We start from the raw sequence: 20,012 nt of genomic DNA, 5'->3' as shown, positions 1-20,012 counted from the left end.
GGGATGTGTTTGAGGAAGGAAAGGGAAAATCAAGGAGATTTTTAGATCCATGTGGTGAAAGCCAGGACAGTAACACACAATTGCTTGTTCTGTGTAATTTCATGACTTGTTCCTATGTGTGATCTCAATATCAGATAACTGGCTACAGTCCACTTATTTTTTATTTGGAGACTTAATTTTGGTGCTTGTATAGATGAGGAGGATTTTGAAGTGGGTTTTCTTCTGGGTTTGGTAGTGATGCAGAGCAGAAAATTCCCAAAATCTTCCAAGGACCCATTTCTGCAGGAGCTGCCCATTTGTAGCTCCATGAACGTGTCAGAACAAGGATTCAGCACCAGGAATTAGCAGGTGATGTTCCTTCAAATCTGAAATTGTGCTTTTGGGCCACCAGGAACTCATGTGCTTTTCTCTGGGAGGATTGAAGGTACGAAGGATATCACCAGAAGGTGACATTTTGTGCCTCTGTGCCAGGTCATTGTCACAGGTGCTCCTATTCCAAACGTGCTCAACAAATCTTTAAAAGATTTCTTCTCTTCTTATGGCCTGGGTAAATTGCCTTTATAATTTTTTTTTTTAGAATTGAATGATCTGGGGATCTGATTGAGGAAGGAAAGGGGAAAATCAAGGAGATTTTTAGATCCATGTGGTGAAAGCCAGGACTGTAACACATAATTGCTGTTTCTGTGTAATTCCATGAGTTTATCCTGTGTGTGACCCCAACATCAAAACACTGGCTACAGACCACTTATTTTTTATTTGGAGACTTAATTTTGATGCTTGTATAGATGCTTGGGTTTTCTTCTGGATTTGGTAGTGATGCAGAGCAGAAAATTCCCAAAATCTTCCAAGGACCCATTTCTGCAGGAACTGCCCATTTGTAGCTCCATGAATGTGTCAGAACAAGGATTCAGCACCAGGGATTAGCAGGTGATGTTCCTTCAAATCTGAAATTGTGCTTTTGGGCCACCAGGAACTCGTGTGCTTTTCTCTAAAGGATATCACCAGAAGGACATAAATCATGGAAAATAGTACATTAAATTTTACAAGAGTCCCATAAAAGCTCGTGGATAATGAAACCTTCATAATGAGGAGCAGCAAATTTTGGCTGTTCACTGGAATGAAAAACAAGACCCAAGGGCCTTTTTTTCAGCTGCTTTGCTTAAATGAGCTCCCAAAGTTGGGTTTTTAGGGATCAGACAGGAGCTGTTAAAGAGCTCCTTGCAGCAGGGTGGTTCCTTGGGAAATGGCAGCGCTGAGCAAATGAATCTCAGGTGGAAGAGAGGTTTTTCTAGGGCATCATCAGAGCTGGGATCAGTAAATTTTGTAACTCTGGACATGGTTCAGCTATTAGGGGTTTAACCCACATCTCAACTCTTGCCTGCTTGAACACAGAGTTGAGCATTTTCTGATGAAAAATTGTTTGGTGATGAAAAGTTTGTGAAAGTGGCTGGAATATTATTAGAGAATGTGGCAAAATCATCATTCCTTCAAGCTGTTGTCTTAGAAGGTTTTTGAAGAGAGGCATTTAAATGTTCTGCTTCACAAGAGGTTTGTTAGGACAAGAGGATCAGCCCAGTCAGAGTGGGTTCAGGAAAGGCAAGGATTTTCTCTGGGAAGCTGAGGAGCCTCAGAGAAAAAGGAAAACAATATTATCTCATTTGCTTCTGCTGTGTTTTGCTGCTTTGGGATGTGGTTGGAGATTGTTTATCCAACAGGTGATTGTTTCATTGGTTTCATGTGGATTGTTTTTATTAATGGCCAATCAGTGTCAGGTTGTGTCAGGACTCTGGAAAGAGTCACAAGTTTTCATTATTATCTTTTTAGCCTTCTGTCTGTGTCCCTTCTGCATTCTTTAGTATAGTTTAGTACAGCATTCTTTATATAATACAGTATAGTAAAATAGTAAATTATCCTTCTGAGACCATGGAGTCGGATTCATCATTCCTGCCTTCATTGGGACATTTTCCAGCAAATCCAATAAGGAAGGGGACAGGAGGAGCTTGTTCCTGGGCCAAAGCTTTGTGGTCAAATGTCCGGTTTTCGGCTGTTTGGGTGGCCTGGAAAGGCCCAGGGTGGCCTTGGGGCAGCCCGCGTTTCAAAGGACGAGAAGAGGCTTCAGTTCTTTTCTCGGTCTCGGTGTTTATTAATTGTTTATCTAAAAGATTTTCTTTCAGCCCGACAGAGCTCTGCTCAGCAGCCAGCCATGAGCACACTCCCTGCCCTCCGGGCAGTCACCTATCTTTATACCCAAAGTTACATGTACAATATTTATCATTTTTCCCCAATACCTTTCACCCTTATTGCCCGGTGCACTTTTAGTAATGACCAATCCCAAAGTGCCACCATCACCACAGAAGATGGAGGAGAAGAAGAAGAAGAAGAAGGACAGGACACGCCCCAATTCCTCCATCTTACTTCTCTAAACCCCCCTGTACAGAAATCCTAAACCCTGTGTCTCACCCTCTAATTAACCAATCCCTTCACCATTCACCCCGGTGAAGTCCTCTTATCCTCATACAGGTGTCGTCTCCTGTGTAGGATCAAAGTCCAGCCACCAGACACTTCTGGAACATTCCAGGACTCCCGAGCCCCCCAAGGGTGGTCTCGGTGACTCGGCACCTCAGTCCTGAGATCCCACAGTCAAACAGCCCCTTAATGACATTAAATGGCAGGAGAGGATGTTTGAAGTGGAAAGACAGGAGAAAAGGACAGCACAGTTACCCAGGGTTGGGATCTTGTCAGATCCCACAGATGAATGAGCCCCCAAAGCTGCCCAGGGCTGCTGTTTAATGGGACAATGTGCAGGGAACACACTGAAAATGTGTATTTTCAGTGTTCCCACTGTTTTATCAAACACCCACATCTGACAGAGCCTCCAGAGCCGTGTGCAGCTCCCAGATATCGAATTGCTCACTTTGCTCTTGTTTGTGAGAGATGTAAATCAATGTCCTGACTATTTGAGGATGCTGGAAATTGGTTTGCTCTTTGGAAAATGGAAGAGTTTGTCTCAGTGTGCTGGCAGAGTTCTCAGCAAGATTGCTGCTTTTACTCCTCCTAAATGCTGTCCTCACATTTGGCTACAGCTCCGTTTCCTCCCCCTTGGGTGTTCATTGTGTGATATTAAGAATAATTTACAAGCTGCTTACAGAGAGGGTGCAGCCTCATGACAGGACCTGTCCTCTGAGGGGCTGGGAAATATCTGCATTCAACTCAGAGAAACAAAAAAATAATAGTCTAAACCTTTCTTTCTGTAGCATTTCCAGTGGTTTTTTCACAGCTCTGGTTCCAAAGAGCTCATTTTCTGTGTCTGTGCCTGAGTTGTGGGTTTTGGAGAGTAACAAATAACAATAACAGAGTGGGCAGAGACCAGGCCTGCAGCCACAGAGTCCTTCAGCTCTGTGGGGTGAAAGGTCTGAGATGGAGCAGAGCTTTGAGCAGGAGCAGTTCTGCATCCAGTTGTTAAATTTCAATTGGTGTTTGAAATGTCTTCATTTTATCTTTGCTCTTTTTCATGTTTGTTTTTTTTTTTTCTTTAATTACTGCATTCTGGGTGTTTCTAGTTGCTTGTCCTCTAACTTGTTCCCATGTAATTGAAAGAGGAGTGTGTGAGAGAGAAAAAAAACAGTTTTTGTTCTTCCTGGTGTTCATTGGCAGAGGATCATGGAATAGTTTGGAGTTGGAAGGGTCTTTATAAAGGTCATCCAGTCCAACCCTCCTGCCATGGGCAAAGACACCATCCCAGGCTGCTCCAGCCCCAGTGTCCAACCTCGGCCATTGCAGGGATCAGGGGCAGCCCCAGCTGCTCTGGGAATCCCTTCCCAAAATCCCAGCCCAGGCTCCCTCTCCAGGGAATTCCCTCCATTCCCAGCTCTCCCAGCCTGGCATTGGATCCATCCCCACCCCGACTCCTCTCCAGGAAGGGATTTTGGGATCTGGGGGCTTCACTGGCAATCTCAGCACTCCAGGGAGGGTCTCCCTTCCCTTTGCCATCCCCAACTTCCATAAAAATCCCTGGGGATGGATTCTGAGTGTCCCAAATGCCAGAATGGTTTGGGTGGGAAGGGCCCTTCAAGCCCATCCCATTCCAAGCCCACCATCCCAGGCTGCTCCAGCCTGGCCTTGGGCACTGCAGGGATCAGGGGCAGCCCCAGCTGCTCTGGCAATGCCAGCCCAGGCAGGAATTGCTCATTGCCAAGATGCCACCCATGGCTGCCCTCTGGCAGTGGGAGCCATTCCCTGGGTGCTGTCCCTGCAGGCCTTGTCCCCAGTCCCTCTGCAGCTCTGCTGGAGCCCCTGCAGGCCCTGCCCTGTGCTGGCAGCTCTGCCTGGAGCCTTCCCTGCTCCAGGGGAACATTCCCAGCTCTCCCTGGAGCCTTCCCTGCTCCAGGGGAACATTCCCAGCTCTCCCAGCCTGGCTCCAGAGCAGGATCCCTCCTCTCCTCACTCTCACCTGCTGCTCTGGGTTCAGATGTGAGACCATGTGAGCCCTGAGCTTGGTTTGAAGCAGAGGTGCAGAGTTTGGGATCACACTGCAGGAAGAAAAGCAGCCTCTTGATTGATTGATTGAGCCCGAGGTTGGTGTAAGCTGGCACCCATTTATTTTATTATTTATAAATTGGCACCATGCTTGGGCCATTGTTTTCTTGATCTTGGTCTCCCTTAGCCCTGGTGCTGCTCCTCTGGTCAGAGCCCAGCTCCAGGCACCATTCCTCCCTCCTGCCATGTTCCTTCCACCCTTCTGCTGGATCTTTTGACATTTCTTCACCTTCCTGGAAAAGTTTCAAAGTCAAAAAAATCTGGTGAGGAGTTGAAACCATGGAAGTCATCTGTCACCCAGCAGCCTTTTCAGAGCTCAGCCCCAGTCAGATAAAACAGATTTTGGGTTTTCATTTTGATCCAAGGATCTGGAGTGGTGGATGGCACAGAGTGGCTGTAGATCTTCCAAGATGCTTTTAATTCAGTTTGCCTTGAAGACACGTACTTCACAGAAGTGTTTAAATATATTTATTAAATGTTTCACCCAGTCTTTAACAGAGGCATGCTTTTGTTGTTGCTGGGTGTTATCTGTAAATTAAGAAATGTTGCTTAATGAACCTACTTTAAACAAGCAGAGTCTCTCTTGCTTCCCCATCCCCTGTCTCTTAGCAACAGGATTTCTCCCTGTGAATCCCTGGTACTTCAGGACCATATCTGCAATATCCTCTCTCATTCTTCTCACTTTACCCTTCCAGAAGCCTTGCTGGAAGATTTGAGGAACTTCATCAACCCCTTGACAGACGTAATAAAGCAGAAAAAGATAAAATCAAACAATCAGTCACTTGGGCAGTGTAAACTTTGCTGAATTCGTCAGCAGTCTCTTAAGTTTGATAGTGTTTGTAATGAAAATTCCTCTCCTGTGAAGAAAACAGCAAGGAAAACCAGCTGGGGAGGAAACTGAGGGGGTTTTAGCTCCTTGAAACACATTCAGGGATTTGTAGGGATGTTGTACCCTCTCATTTCTGAATATCTTTGATTGCACCAGACTTCCTCTATTTCCTAACAAGGAATTCACACCATGAATTGTTCCTATGTCACTTGATATTTTCTGAAAAATCCCTTTGCCAGGATTTCTTCTCCTGGGAAGCTGGGAAGCTTCAGCTTCTCCATGTTTTGATCCTCTGGAATGTGATTTGGAGAATTCTTTACCAAGCATGTGAATTGTTTTTAATTAATGACCAATCACAGCCCAGTTGTGTCAGACTCTCTGGTCAGTCACGGGTTTTTATTATTCATTCTTTTCTAGCCTTTTGATGTCTCCTTTCTCTTTCTTTATATAGTATAGTTTTAGCATATCATTTCCATATAATACAATTCCATATAATATAATATAATATAATATAATATAATATAATATAATATAATATAATATAATATAATATAATATAATATAATATATATCAAATATAATATAATATAATATATATCAGTCTTCTGGGAACTTGGAGTCAATTTTCATCTCTCACCTCATCCTGAGGACCATCCCAACAACACCTCAACAATTGGTGACAACATTCCTAAATCAATCCAATGTGCAGGCTGCTGGGTTTATGTCCAGGGAAGCCCCCAAGCCAACAGCAACATCCACTGCTTCCCCTTAAAATCCAAGTGTTTCTGGTTTCTTTGTTCATTTTTGGTTCCTCCACGTGCTGGCAGTTCTGTGGAGCCAGAGGAGCTCCCGTGCTGCTTCTTCAGGGTTCTTGCTAAAATGAAAATTAAAATCTCTTGCAGTGCGAGACTCGAGCCTGCTGGAAATCAAAGAGGACACAGAGCTGGATCCAGAGGAGAACAGTGCTGTCTTCATGGGAATCCTCATCAAGGGGCTGGCCAAGCTGAAGAAGATCCCAGAAACAGTGAAAGCCATCCAGGAGCGCTTGGAGCAGGAGCTCAAGCAGATTGTGAAGCGCTCCACCACCCAGGTGGCTGACAATGGCTACCAGAGAGGGGAGAACATTTCCCAGGAAAATCAGCCTAGGTAAGGAGATTTCAACTCCCAGCCCTCCCTTGCTGCAAAAAAAAAAAAAAAAAATTTAAAAAAGTCTTAATTGATAATATGGCTTGAAATGAGAAAATTCAGCTCAGTGATTTCGAGTGTGGCAGAGTCCAATTAAGCTGAAGCAGGTGCAAAGCTTTGAAATCATGTATGGAACTAATTCCATCACCAATGTATGGCCAAGTCTCTAATTGTTTTACATTAATAGCAAGGTGTGGGAGCCAGCTGGGCACTGTGATAGTGCTGCTCCTCAGAATTCACTGCAAGTGGCCTTTGGAACACAAGGATTCCAGCAGGAATCTCCTCCAGCTGAAATATTCATCTCCACATTGTCGTGATCATTGTCCAGAGGGAATTAATGGCAGAAAAGTAAAGTGTGTATCTTCATTGTGTGCAATATTTGTAGTGGAAAATCACTCCCAAGGAAAACATCAGCAGATAAAAACTCCTTTTTAAATTCCTCCCATTAGCACTGCTGTGGAAACAATTCTGTTTTGAAGACTTTGTAGAGTTACAGTGCTGATACAGTGAAAATAAGATTTTTTTAGATGGGTCAGAAGGCCAAATTTGAGTTTCTGATGCCAGAAGTGGAACATATTCTTGATCCTTGTTTTATGAACCAGTCTGGAGAGGTTGTGTGGCTCCTGGTTGTCTGTTGGAATTGATAAATTGGATCAGGCCATATATCAATGCCATTAACCTGCCCAGAGGGTTGAGTGAGGCACACAAAGGTTTAATGGCTTTTGGCAGCTGTTGCAGAGTGTGAGCCTTGAAGATGCTCATGGAAAGTGTCCTGAATTCTTGTGGAGTACAGACATAATTAGAACTGGTTCTAAACCTAAATCACACCTGAAGTTTACAGCAAGCAGGTGAATTAATTTATATTGAAAAGAACAAATTGCAGGATGGAAGGGTGTCTCCACCCCTTAAATTAGCTGCACTTTTTAAATCAAATCTCAGAGACTTTGCTGCTGTCAGGGGGAAAATAAATCAGAACAACAAGGCCCTGCTGCTTCAACAGAGCTCTGTAAAGCCCCAAATTTGAGCTCAGTGCAGTGCCCAGAAGTGCTGAACTGTTCTTTAGGCTGTCAGATGATCCCTGAAGTCCCTTCCAACCCAAACCATTCTGTGGCCAAGGATGAGGCTGAGGACCTGCTTGGGGAAATTGTGGTGTAATTCCTTTTGAGACTCCATGATTTAGAGCCCCTGTGGTTGTACAAGACAGAAATGATTTGTAGAACCTGGCTAGAAAAGCTGCAGATCTGATAACGGCCACTGCTGATCTCATTCTTGTTACTTTGAAAATTTAACTTTCTTTCCCTTCCTTCCTTAATAAGCTTTTCCAGGTAGCTTTGTGCTGCCATCTTTTACATTTGTGTATAAAAATATTGTTAATTGCTCCCAGATTTTTAAACTCCAGATTTTTCTGGTTTGTGATGACTCTCTGGGTGCTCTCTCAGATCCTCAGAGCTCCAGGAAGGGCAGGAGCAGGTTCCAAGTAGCTCCTTGTCCCTGGGGGAAGAAAACTTGGAAAATTCTAGCTGAGCTCAGCTTTAAGTGAACAATTTTAAAGTCTAGAGAAATTCTCTAACATTTTTACATCTCTGTGCTTGAAAGAAGTTTATGGAGAAAAGCTTAACTATAGGAATTGCCACTGCCTTATCCTTAATTAACGGCTCATTAGTCACAGCATCACATCTAGAAATCCTTATCTGGGGTTGTGGAGGACAAAGTGGCCCAGAAGAGGCTGTGCTGAGTTTCCTTGGGTGCTGCTGCACAAACCTGGGGGGCTCTCCTGAGTTTTGGAAGAGTTTGCACTTTAGAATAACAATGTGGATGGATCCCCACTTGAGGGACGGATTTATGGGACATTTTGGTAAGGAAACGTTACAAATCCAGTCCATGGAGAAATGGGAGACTGACACTTTTTTTGGATACTTTTTTTGACATTTTTGCTCCTAAATCCTCATGCTTGGATTCCATGTGCTTTTCCCTACACATCCATATTATATTGGGACTTTTGCCCTCGTCTCGGAGTTATGACGTGGCTGTGACAAATTTTCCTGTCACTGCCTGTCCCTGTTCTGCTCAGGCCACTCCCTGCTCCAACCCCATCCAGGCCAGGCTATCTGATGCAATTTTCAATATTTATTAATAAATATATTTGCAATAGTTATTGATGCAATTTGATGGGTTTTGTCTCATTGTCTGGGTCTCTTTTGGGTCACCTTTCCAAAATGACCTGACAGATTTAAAGGACTTTTAGGGAAACATTACAAACCCAGTCCATGAAGATATGGGAGATTGACACTTTTGCTCCTAAATCCCCATGCTTGGATTCCATGTGCTTTTCCCTACACCTCCATATTATATTTTGAGTTTTGCCCTCATCTCCAGGCTTTGAAATAAACACAGGAATTATGTCCAGGCCACCCCTCTGACCAGGCACAGCCTGAAACACCTGAATTTTCACTAATTCTCAGGTGGCAGCAGTCCCTGGCTGTCACTTCACTCCCATTATTGTCTGGACCATGCAAGTCCCTCCTGGCTGTGTGTCACTGTCCCCAAGACATTTCCTCTCTCTCTGGGTGAAGGGGTTATGGGGTGGCTGTGACAAATTTTCCTGTCACTGCCTGTCCCTGTTCAGCTCAGGGCACTCCCTGCTCCAGCCCCATCCAGGCCAGGCAAACTGTTGCAATTTTCAATATTTATTTCTATATATGTATATTAGCAATATATATTAATATATTAATTTGAAGGGGTTTGTCTCATTGTCTGGGTCTCTTTTGAGTCACCTTCTTTCCAGAATGACCTGACAGATTTTATAGGACTTTTGGGGAAAAGGAAATAAGAGGTGCTGGCTTAGGTGAAAGCAGGGAGATGTGGGAATACAGTGATGAGAATGGAAAATGCACTGGGGTGGCAGCTGCTGACCCTGGATTGTGGATCTGGGGGATTTCATATCCATCAGTCCGGCAGGTGGGAGCAGGGACACACTGGAATTCCCATTCCAGTATCAGGCTGGGAGAGCTGGGAATGTTCCCCTGGAGCAGGGAAGGCTCCAGGGAGAGCTGCCAGCACAGGGCAGGGCCTGCAGGGGCTCCAGCAGAGCTGCAGAGGGACTGGGGACAAGGCCTGCAGGGACAGCACCCAGGGAATGGCTCCCACTGCCAGAGGGCAGCCATGGGTGGCATCTTGGCAATGAGCAATTCCTGCCTGGGCTGGCATTGCCAGAGCAGCTGGGGCTGCCCCTGATCCCTGCAGTGCCCAAGGCCAGGCTGGAGCAGCCTGGGATGGTGGGCTTGGAATGGGATGGGCTTGAAGGGCCCTTCCCACCCAAACCATTCTGGGATTTGGGACACTCAGAATCCATCCCCAGGGGTTTTTATGGAAGTTGGGGATGGCAAAGGGAAGGGAGACCCTTCCTGGAGTGCTGAGATTGCCAGTGAAGCCCCCAGAGCCCAAAATCCCTTCCTGGAGAGGAGTCGGGGTGGGGATGGATCCAATGCCAGGCTGGGAGAGCTGGGAATGGAGGGAATTCCCTGGAGAGGGAGCCTGGGCTGGGATTTTGGGAAGGGATTCCCAGAGCAGCTGGGGCTGCCCCTGATCCCTGCAATGGCCAAGGCCAGGCTGGACACTGGGGCTGGAGCAGCCTGGGATGATCCTGAGGGTGTTCCCAATGCCATTCCCTGTTCCTGGGAGCACTGGGGGTGCTGCAGGAGGAGAGGCAGCAGCTCCTGCTCTGCCCTGGGCTCGCAGCTCCTGCTGGGCAGACAGAGCATGTGGTGGCTCCAAAGCTGCTGCAGGAAATGAGATGGAGCCTGTCTGTCAGAGCTACAAGTGCCTAACATATGGATTTGGGAAGTGTTATCTCCACGTTTTGGTGGGGTTATGTGGGGACTCGAGTTGCTCATTAAACGGCAGGGAGCTCCAGCAGGATTTTGCTGCTCTCCACCAGTAAAAAATGTGATGGTGCTGTGTTGTATTTGCAGGGTGCTCCGTGGCAGGGAGGAATGATGAATTTGACTCCATGTTTTTAGAAGGTTAATTTATTATTTTATGATATTATATTATATTAAAGAATGCTAAACTTTACTATACTAAAGAACACAGAAAGGTTACAGACAGAAGGCTAAAAAGATAATAATGAAAACTCGTGAGTCCTTCCAGAGTCCCAACACAGCTTGGCCCCAATTGGCCAATGAGTCAAAATAATTCACGTTAAACCAATGAAACAATCACCTGCTGGATAAACAATCTTCAACCACATTCTAAAGGAGTAAAACACAGGAGAAGCAAATGAGATAATATTGTTTTCATTTTTCTCTGAAGCTTCTCAGCTTCGCAGAAGAATCCTGGGTGAAGGGATTTTTCCAGAAAATGCGAATACCACAGTGCTGCCTCATCACAAACTGTTCAGGACTTTGCAAAGTTGCTTTAATTATGATAATTGGGCAGTAGGGAACTATAGGAGCAGGTACAGTGCAGTGCATTTAGATGATGTTATAGCTCTGACAAATAGGAGTAAAACAGTATCAGCTATATAGGAGTACAATAGGAGTAAAATCATGGCAAGTGATGAGGGTTCATATTTTAGCTTTCTGTGATTTGAAACCTGCCATCTTACTTTAATTAACTCAAAAAGAATTTGTTTTATCCTGGTTCTGTGGGTAAGTTAGTTTTTATTGTCATACTTTTTTCTGGGGGATGAGCAGGTTGTTTCCCTTCCTGCCTGGGCTCTCACAATGGATCTAATATTGTGTTAGTCCAGTTTAATTGCTTTAGAGTTATTACAGGGTTTTGTCTTCTCTGTAGCCCTAAACAGGACATTTTTAAAGTGAGCAATGCTGGGAAAGGAATGAGGAGAAAAATCCTCAGGAATGTTCAGATACCAAACCTGAGCTGAAGTGAGTCCCTGTCACATTCATATTTTCTGGAAAAATCCCTTCACCCAGGATTCTTTTCTTGGGAAGCTGAGAATCCTCAGAGAAAAAGGAAAACAATATTATCTCATTTGCTTCTCCTGTGTTTTGCTGCTTTGGAATGTGGCTGGATGCGCGGGGGCGTGAACGGCCCCGGAATCCGGCTATCTGGTGAGGGGCGAAGGCCAGGGCCCCTGCGCATCAGAAAACAGCCCCCCTCGGCGTCTTGGCCTCGGGCTGAGCTGGGTGATAGCTCGGAGCAGCGCGGTGAGAGACGAATTAGGAGGCGACCACTTGCTGGGGGTAAACTGTCGGTTTATTACAGAAGAACCAACAAGGAGGGGAAACACCCAGCAAATGGCCCCGAACAAGGGGCAGGAGAGGGTTTTAAGGGAAAAGGGGGGAAGAAGGCAGGGAAACCCGGCTATCCAATAGAAATACATATTTGGAGGTACGAAACATAACTGATACACTAAAGTAACCAACTGTTATAAATCATAGGAGGGGCTCCGGGGCTACAGCCAACCTTACCTCCTAAAGAAAGGAAAATTCTCGAAACCTGGGAGGAGAGAAAGAGTGATTGACTGACCCCAAGGAGGAAACAACTTTCACTTTATAAGAGAAACCAAGGGAGGAGCAGTTTCATTTCCATAGCAACATAACTGGCAGGGTAGCAGCAGGAAGTAATACAGAAAATGGGGGGAGCAAACTAACGAACTTAAGAACACACCACAGCATCTGGAGATTGTTTATCCAACAGGTGATTGTTTCATTGGTTTCTTGTTAATTGTTTTAATTAATGATCAACCACAGTCAGGCTGTGTCAGGACTCTGGAAAGAGTCATGAGTTTTCATTATTATCTTTTTAGCCTTCTGTAAGTATCCTTTCTGTATTCTTTAGTATAATTTAATTTAGTATTCTTTAATATAGTATAGTCTCATAAAATAATAAATTAACCTTCTGAGAACATGGAGTCAGATTCATCATTCCTTCCTGCCACGGGGGCATCCCAAAACTACAATGTCACAGAGAGGTGACCTCAGCATGTGACAAAACAGGACATGAACCCACAGTGCCCTGTCCCCCTGCCCTGCTGCGAGCCTGTGGAAGGTTCCAGAAGCTGAGCAGAGCTGTTTCTGTGCTTGCCAGGTTGCTGCTGGAGCTGCTGGAGCTGCTCTTTGACAAGTTCAACGCGGTGGCCGCCGCGCACGCTGTGGTGCTGGGCCACCTGCAGCAGACTGTGGCCTCCCCCTGCAGCCAGCACGACGGGGACATCAAGCTCTACGACATGGTGGACGTGTGGGTGAAGATCCAGGATGTCCTGCAGGTAAGGCTCAGGTTTCTGTGGTTGAGATGACCCCCAAGGTATTAAAAGTCTCTTTTTTCTCAACTCCATGACCAAAGAAGAAGTTGAGATTTGTGGATTTTGCTTTTCAAGGTTGTTTATTTTCTCTTATCTGTGACATTCTCTCTCTGACCTGCTGAGGTCTGTCCAGCAGGTTGGGTTGAGGCACAGTCTATCTTTGGGGTGGTGTGTCTTGGTTTGGAAAGCCAGGTGTCTGCTAAGGAAGGCAGGAGCCTCTCCTGAAATGGAGAATGCAAACCCTCCCCACCCCTCTGAATTGGTATGAATTTTAAATTAAGGGGCTCTCAGGCAAAAAATATGGGAGCAGGAAATAACTGTGCTTTAATAGGGAAGAAAATAAAAGGATAAAATAAACACTGCAGTAAACTAGAACACTGGCAGAGTCACAACCCAGCCTGACACCCTGTGGGTCAGGATGTTGGCAGCAGTCCCATTGGAATTGTGGCTCAGCCCTCCTGCAGTGTCAGGGGTGGTTCTACTGGAGCAAGGGGGATCTGTAGAGAAGGATGTATTCTTCCTCTGAAGATCCAGTGGAAAAGGCAGCTGCTGTTCCTCTGGGAAATCCCGTGGAGAAGCCGTGCTGGTGTTCCAGAATCTCCAGATTATATCCAGGTAGGAATGCTTGGCTCCTCCCTCTGGGCTCACATCTCCCAATGGGATGCTGCAGTTCTTATCAGCCATGCAGGGACATTCAATAGCTGTTATCAGCAGATGTCCCCTCGTGAGGGAGGAGTGATTATGGAAGAGATAAGGAAAACTGCCCCATTGACAAAAGACAGCTGCCACACAGATGGTAATAGAATACATCTTGCCTTCCAACCTGGAACATGGTGTTGGCTTTTTATACTAAGAACTACCCGTCCTTTATTTACAATAATTTTCCAATACCTATCACCTATGTCAGACAGTCTGTCTCTGCTCTAAACCAATCCAGAAGTGTCACCATCACAGCAGAAGCTGGAGGACAAGAAGGAGAAGAAGGCCAGGACATGCCCAGCTTCCTCCATCTTGCCTCTTGAACCTCCATTCTAAACCCCTAAAATTCTACTTTTTCACCCTGTGACAAATTCACTATCATTCTACTCAAACTCTTGTGGCTTGTAACTCCTCACACAAAGTTGGTAATTGTTTTCATGGGCTAAAATCAAAGGCACAGGTGTTTGTGACTCCAACGTCACAAGGTCTGTGAGCCCCCTGCCAGGGTCTGGAATCACCCAGGGCAGCCAGAGCAATGTCCTGGGTTCTGACAGGGAAGAATCCCTCAGGTGGGCACATTTCTAGCGTGCAGCTATAAGAAATACAAAATAATACCAAAAAAACCCAACATAAAATAAAAAAAAAATACAAAACCCCTTCAGAACCATGCCAGAGAATACCTGTCGTGCTCAACACTCAGCAGTGCTGGGATTTAGCTTTGCTATTTTTTGGTAAGTGGCCACATTTACAACAGATTGTAAAACTCCAAAGAGCTTAAATATCAGCAAAAAAAAAAAAAAATCTCATGGATTCATCCTTATGGTGTTTGGAAAGGTTGATTCCTTTTGCCTACCAAGTGATTTATCAGCAGCTTTCAAAGTGACATTTTTGTTCTGTGTTACCATGTCATGGCTGTCTTATAAAGTGTCACAGCTCTAATGGCTTGTCTTCTGCTGTCATTCTGGCTGGCTTTAGGCAGCTCAGACACTTGCTGCCGGCGTGTTTGCAGCAAATTCTTATTTGATTCTTCCTCTTAGCTGCAAGAGACTAAAGCTGTGCCTTGCTTAGGCTTTATTCAGGTGCTGTGCCTCTCACCCAGGGATCTGAGGCTCTCTCAAGCAGCAGAGCTCTCATCTGTCACATCTCTGTTGTCTCGTTCCTGCTGGGTTGTATGTTTTGTGTTACACTAAACACACATTTGGTATATTTTTATTTATCTCTTTATTTGGAGATTGCCTTTATACATAGTGCACAGATGTGGAACTTCACTTGCTATTGAAGTGAAGGGAGACGACCCATCTTAATTGATCAGCATCGAACTCTGATTTATTGATTCAATCAGTCACTTTTTATAACAGTGTTAATTCAGCTCATACATATTGCAAAATCTGAGCTCATCATAGGTTACAGATTAAACATTAATCTCTCCTTTTGTTTTCAATACCTGTGGTTTGTTATTGAAACCAAGATTTGTGTTCTCACCCTGATATGAAAGGTTCTCAAGGCCTTCATGTTTGTCACTTTTGCTTTCCCATACCTTATCCAAGGACAAGATATTTACTTGTTATTAAAAACAACCTGAGAACTTCTGCTGTTTACATAAATGTGCCTGAGAACTTTTGTTGTTTACAGAAACAGGCTTTGAGAATTTGCTCCTCACAGCTGCCTTTTACTTTTCCATCAGCTGTATATTTTCATGGCCTTTTTTCCTTCAAGCCATGTCTGAGCAAAATACTCCAACAACTTGCCATGTGATAGAGGAGGTTGTGGCATTCACATTTTCTGGAAAAATCCCTTCACTTAGGATTTTTCTCCTGGGAAGCTGAGAAGCCTCAGAGAAAAAGGAAAACAATATTATCTGATTTACTTTTCTTGTGTTTTGCTTTTTTGGAATGTGTTCAGAAACTGTTCACTGACAGGTGATTGTTTCATTAGAGTTTTGGTGTGAATGTTTTGATTCAATGGCTAATGAGTATTAAGTTGTGTCAGGGCTCTGGAAAGAGAGTAATGAGTTTTCATTATTATTTTTTAAACCTTTTATAAGTATCTTTTCTATATTCTTTAGTATAGTTTAGTATAGCATTTTTAATACAATATAGTATCATAAAATAATAAATTAGCCTTCTGAGAGCATGGAGTCAGATTCATCATTCCTTCCTTCCACAAGAATCCCAACAAATACAACAGGAGGTCAAAGGAGTGAGCCTGGCATTATTTAGAGGAGGTGGAAGGATTTATGTTGGTCATTCCAGCTCTGGGCTGGTGATGGAAAATGCTCTCTGCCTCCTGCCCTGAGTCACTTTTTCAGTTTTGGGCTGGTTTGTTGCTGTTGCTCTGCAGGATTGTTTGACTGTGCAGTGATTTTTTTTTTCCTTACCCAAATATCCCAATGACTTTAAATAGTTGGATATGATAAGTGTAAGGTGTGGGCCTTCAATCCCCTTCACTGACTCCTTACCCACAGATTTGTCTTTCTAGAGGAATTATTATCAGAGGAATCTCCATCCCTTTTCCCTATACCACAAACTTGCAGCTCCTTTCACAGAATTTACAGAATTCACAGGATTTGACAGAATTCACAGAATTCAAGGCCCTGGAGCCCAGCCCAGCCCCTGGCACCCAGTGCCACCTCCAGGCTGGTCAAACACACCCAGGGATGGCGACTGCACCCCCTCCCCAGCAGCCATTGCAGAACTTTCTCCCCCTTGCTGGAAAAGCTTTTTGCTGCTCTCCAAGCTGAATTTCCCTTGGTGCAGTTTGAGACACTCTTCTTGCAAAGATTTGCTTGGAAATGTCCAGCCAGAGGTTCAGGAGGGGTTTTCTGAACAACAGAAATGTCACAGAACTGAAGTGGGAATAAATAAGGGAAGAATAAAAGGGAAGAATTAAATTTAAGGATATGTGGGATGGGTTTGGGATGGGGAATCTGCAGCCATCTTCCTGTGACCCATGAGGCCCAGAAAAACTTTGAGTTCTGCAGATTTTGCTCCAGAAAGAGAAAACCTTGGAGCAAGACCATTCCCAAGACTGATCCTTCAGTGCAGCAGAACATCAAGGCTGGGTATTCCTGTTTTCTGTGGGAGTTTGGGATGGGTTCAGCCCTGGTGTGTGGTGAAATTTGGAGTGATTTCCACTGGCTGTTCCTGAGCAGCATTGCTGGAACTCAGACCTGTGGAGGTGTGAGCACTCAAAGTGCTTTCTGTGCTGGGCAGACAATGCCTGACCAAGATCTCTGGGAAAAGTGTGCCAAGAAAAACAAAACCAACCCCCTTAGAAAGGTTTCTTTGTTCTTGGCTGCCAGGGGGAGTGAGAAAAGCTTCCAGAAGAGCTTTTATAATGCATAAAAGCAGCACTTTAACATCCATAATCTCTTGCTGGTTTAAGGTAAGAGATGAGCATTGACTGGCATGAAAGGGAGGAAATGCTGCATTTCTTTGTTCAAAATCCTGTTGGTGTTTGTACCTCAGTTCCACTGGAGTGGCTTAAAATATTTTTACCTCAGAGTGTAAGAAAACCTTTGATCCCAAAGCCTAAATTATCTCTAACCTGCTTTTCTGTGTAAGGATAATTTTTGGTGAGGAAATCCTATATATGCAGCAGAGGGAGCAGAAAACTCAGTTTTAAAAGTGTTTAAAGCTGATGGGGGAGGCTGAAAATTGTGGAAGTGGCGCAGGGAAGTGATGCAATTCCTTCAAATCCCAATGATGCAATTCCTTCAAATCCCAATGATGCAATTCCTTCAAATGCAAATGATGCAATTCCTTCAAATCCTTTAAATTCCTTCAGATGAATGCAATTCCTTCAAATCCCAATGAATGCAATTCCTTCAAATGCAAGTGATGCAATTTCTACAAATGCAAATGATGCAATTCCTACAAATCCCAATGATGCAATTCCTTCAAATCCTTTAAATTCCTTCAGATGAATGCAATTCCTTCAAATCCCAATGAATGGAATTCCTTCAAATCCCAGTGAATGGAATTCTGTCAAATGCAAATGATGCAATTCCTTCAAATCCCAATGAATGGAATTCCTTCAAATGCAAATGATGCAATTCCTTCAAATGCAAATGATGTAATTCCTTCAAATCCTAATGATGCAATTCCTTCAAATCCCAGTGAATACAATTCCTTCAAATCCCAGTGAATGGAATTTAGTCAGCACAGCAGAACAATCTCACACAAGTGGCATTCACAGGGATAATGTTCTGTACCTGTGCATTGTGCATCTCTGCATGTGAAATCCAGGAAAATTCAGGTTACATCTCTCCATGTCTTCACAAAATAACAGGAGCTCGTGGTGGGCTGCAAATTGGGGTTTGTGGGGGAGAGGAGTTGTTGATGCAATTCCTTCAAATCCCAATGAATGGAATTCCTTCAAATCCCAATGAATGGAATTCCCTCAAATGCAAGTGATGCAATTCCTTCAAATCCTAATGATGCAATTCCTTCAAATCCCAATGAATGGAATTCCTTCAAATCCCAGTGAATGGAATTCCCTCAAATGCAAATGATGCAATTCCTTCAAATCCCAATGAATGGAATTCCTACAAATGCAAATGATGCAATTCCTCCCAATCCCAATAGATGGAATTCCTTCAAATGCAAATGATGTAATTCCTTCAAATCCTAATGATGCAATTCCTTCAAATCCCAGTGAATACAATTCCTTCAAATCCCAGTGAATGGAATTTAGTCAGCACAGCAGAACAATCTCACACAAGTGGCATTCACAGGGATAATGTTCTGGACCTGTGCATTGTGCATCTCTGCATGTGAAATCCAGGAAAATTCAGGTTACATCTCTCCATGTCTTCACAAAATAGCAGGAGTCCGTGGTGGGCAGCAAATTGGGGTTTGTGGGGGAAGAGTTGTTTTCTGCAGCTCCTTTTTGGAGCTGAATTTCTGCATTTCTCCCTAATAACTGCACCAGGCACTCTGGGGTGGTGTGAGAGTTTTCTCAGCATTAAGCACTGCTGAGGTACAAAACATGCAGATATAATATTTTTGACCTTCTTTGAGGATGGAGGAGTAACACAGAACACAGAGTGACCTTTTCCAGTTGGTAGGGGAGTGCTAGAAAACAAACAAACAAACAAAAGCAGTTTTGTCAAAATATTAGAGCAGCCTTGTTCAGGAAAACACCATTTGAAGTTATTTCCTTGTCTCACACCCACATAGCCCTTGGTCGTGTTGTTCCATCAGTGAGAGAAGAGGGAAATTTGTTTAAATTTTAACTTAAATTTGGCATTTTGTGTGGAGCTAATTAAACTCTGTCATTGACATATTTTATGAAAATTCCTTTTGCCAGAATTTTTTCTCCTGAGAGGCTGAGAAGCTTCAGCTTCTCCATGTTTTGCTGCAGGGGGACTGGGGACAAGGCCTGCAGGGACAGCACCCAGGGAATGGCTCCCACTGCCAGAGGGCAGCCATGGGTGGCATCTTGGCAATGAGCAATTCCTGCCTGGGCTGGCATTGCCAGAGCAGCTGGGGCTGCCCCTGATCCCTGCAGTGCCCAAGGCCAGGCTGGAGCAGCCTGGGATGGTGGGCTTGGAATGGGATGGGCTTGAAGGGCCCTTCCCACCCAAACCATTCTGGCATTTGGGACACTCAGAATCCATCCCCAGGGGTTTTTATGGGAAATGGGGAGAGAAAAGAGACGAGAAGGGAAGGGAGACCCTTCATGGTTTGCTGAGATTCCAAGTGAAGCTCCTGGGTCTGTGAATGTCTTGGAGAGGAGATGGATCCAATGTCAGCCCGGGAGAGCTGGGAATGTTCCCCTGGAGCAGGGAAGGCTCCAGGGAGAGCTGCCAGCACAGGGCAGGGCCTGCAGAGGCTCCAGGAGAGCTGCAGAGGGACTGGGCACAAGGCCTGCAGGGACAGCACCCAGGGAATGCTGCACGACCCTGCTGCAGAAGCCACCAGTGACTTGTCCTGTTGGTGACATGACCAGGTAACAGCTCAGGCTGGAGCTGTTTGCCTCCAAGGAAGAGATCTTCACTCCTTTCTTAGTGCTGAATTTGTAGTTGATGATTGTCAATTTTTGGGGGTCTATATTTTTCTCCCTCCCACAGAAGAGAGGGAAATTCACACCTATTTTCTCTGGGACACAAATCTTTAGCAGGCTCTCTGGTGAGCTGTCTGCTGAGAAGACACTGACAATTAATATGTTCCTTTTTTGGGGTTTTTTCTGTCTAATGCTTTCCTGTGTTTTCCAAAATGGGTGTCATTTAGCAGCCCAAACATTGCTGAAACCATAAGGAAACCGGGGAGGGAGGAACTGAAGCCTCCTCTCTGCCCACACACTCCTGTTGTGCTGCTGCAGAGCCGGGGACAGCAGACACTGAGCCTGGAGAAACCTCTCCTAAGGATGCTCCACCATCCCCACATCCTTCCTTATCCAAAGGAATGGCATTTGAGAGAGGGAGCAGGGAAATTAAAGCATTTTGTGCCTCACACCTGGGCATGGAGCTGGGCAGTGGAGTGATCTCGCAGAAAA

At 44.7% G+C, this 20,012-nt stretch overlaps 1 protein-coding gene across 1 annotated transcript in view; it reads left to right on the top strand.

Annotated features, from left to right (window-relative positions):
• The window catches only part of EXOC4 (exocyst complex component 4), a 438,637-nt gene that overhangs the window by 62,445 nt on the left and 356,180 nt on the right, over positions 1-20,012 (top strand). Inside the window, exons 6-7 of the mRNA XM_074538663.1 lie at positions 6,268-6,511; positions 12,602-12,779. Coding sequence (XP_074394764.1) covers positions 6,268-6,511; positions 12,602-12,779 — 422 coding nt within the window. The remainder of the gene's footprint in view (positions 1-6,267; positions 6,512-12,601; positions 12,780-20,012) is intronic.

The sequence above is a fragment of the Zonotrichia albicollis genome, chromosome 4, assembly GCF_047830755.1.
Source record: "Zonotrichia albicollis isolate bZonAlb1 chromosome 4, bZonAlb1.hap1, whole genome shotgun sequence".
Classification (NCBI taxonomy): domain Eukaryota; kingdom Metazoa; phylum Chordata; class Aves; order Passeriformes; family Passerellidae; genus Zonotrichia; species Zonotrichia albicollis.
The sequence above is the reverse complement of the archived record's forward strand: the minus strand, read 5'-3'. Positions and strand labels throughout refer to the sequence as shown.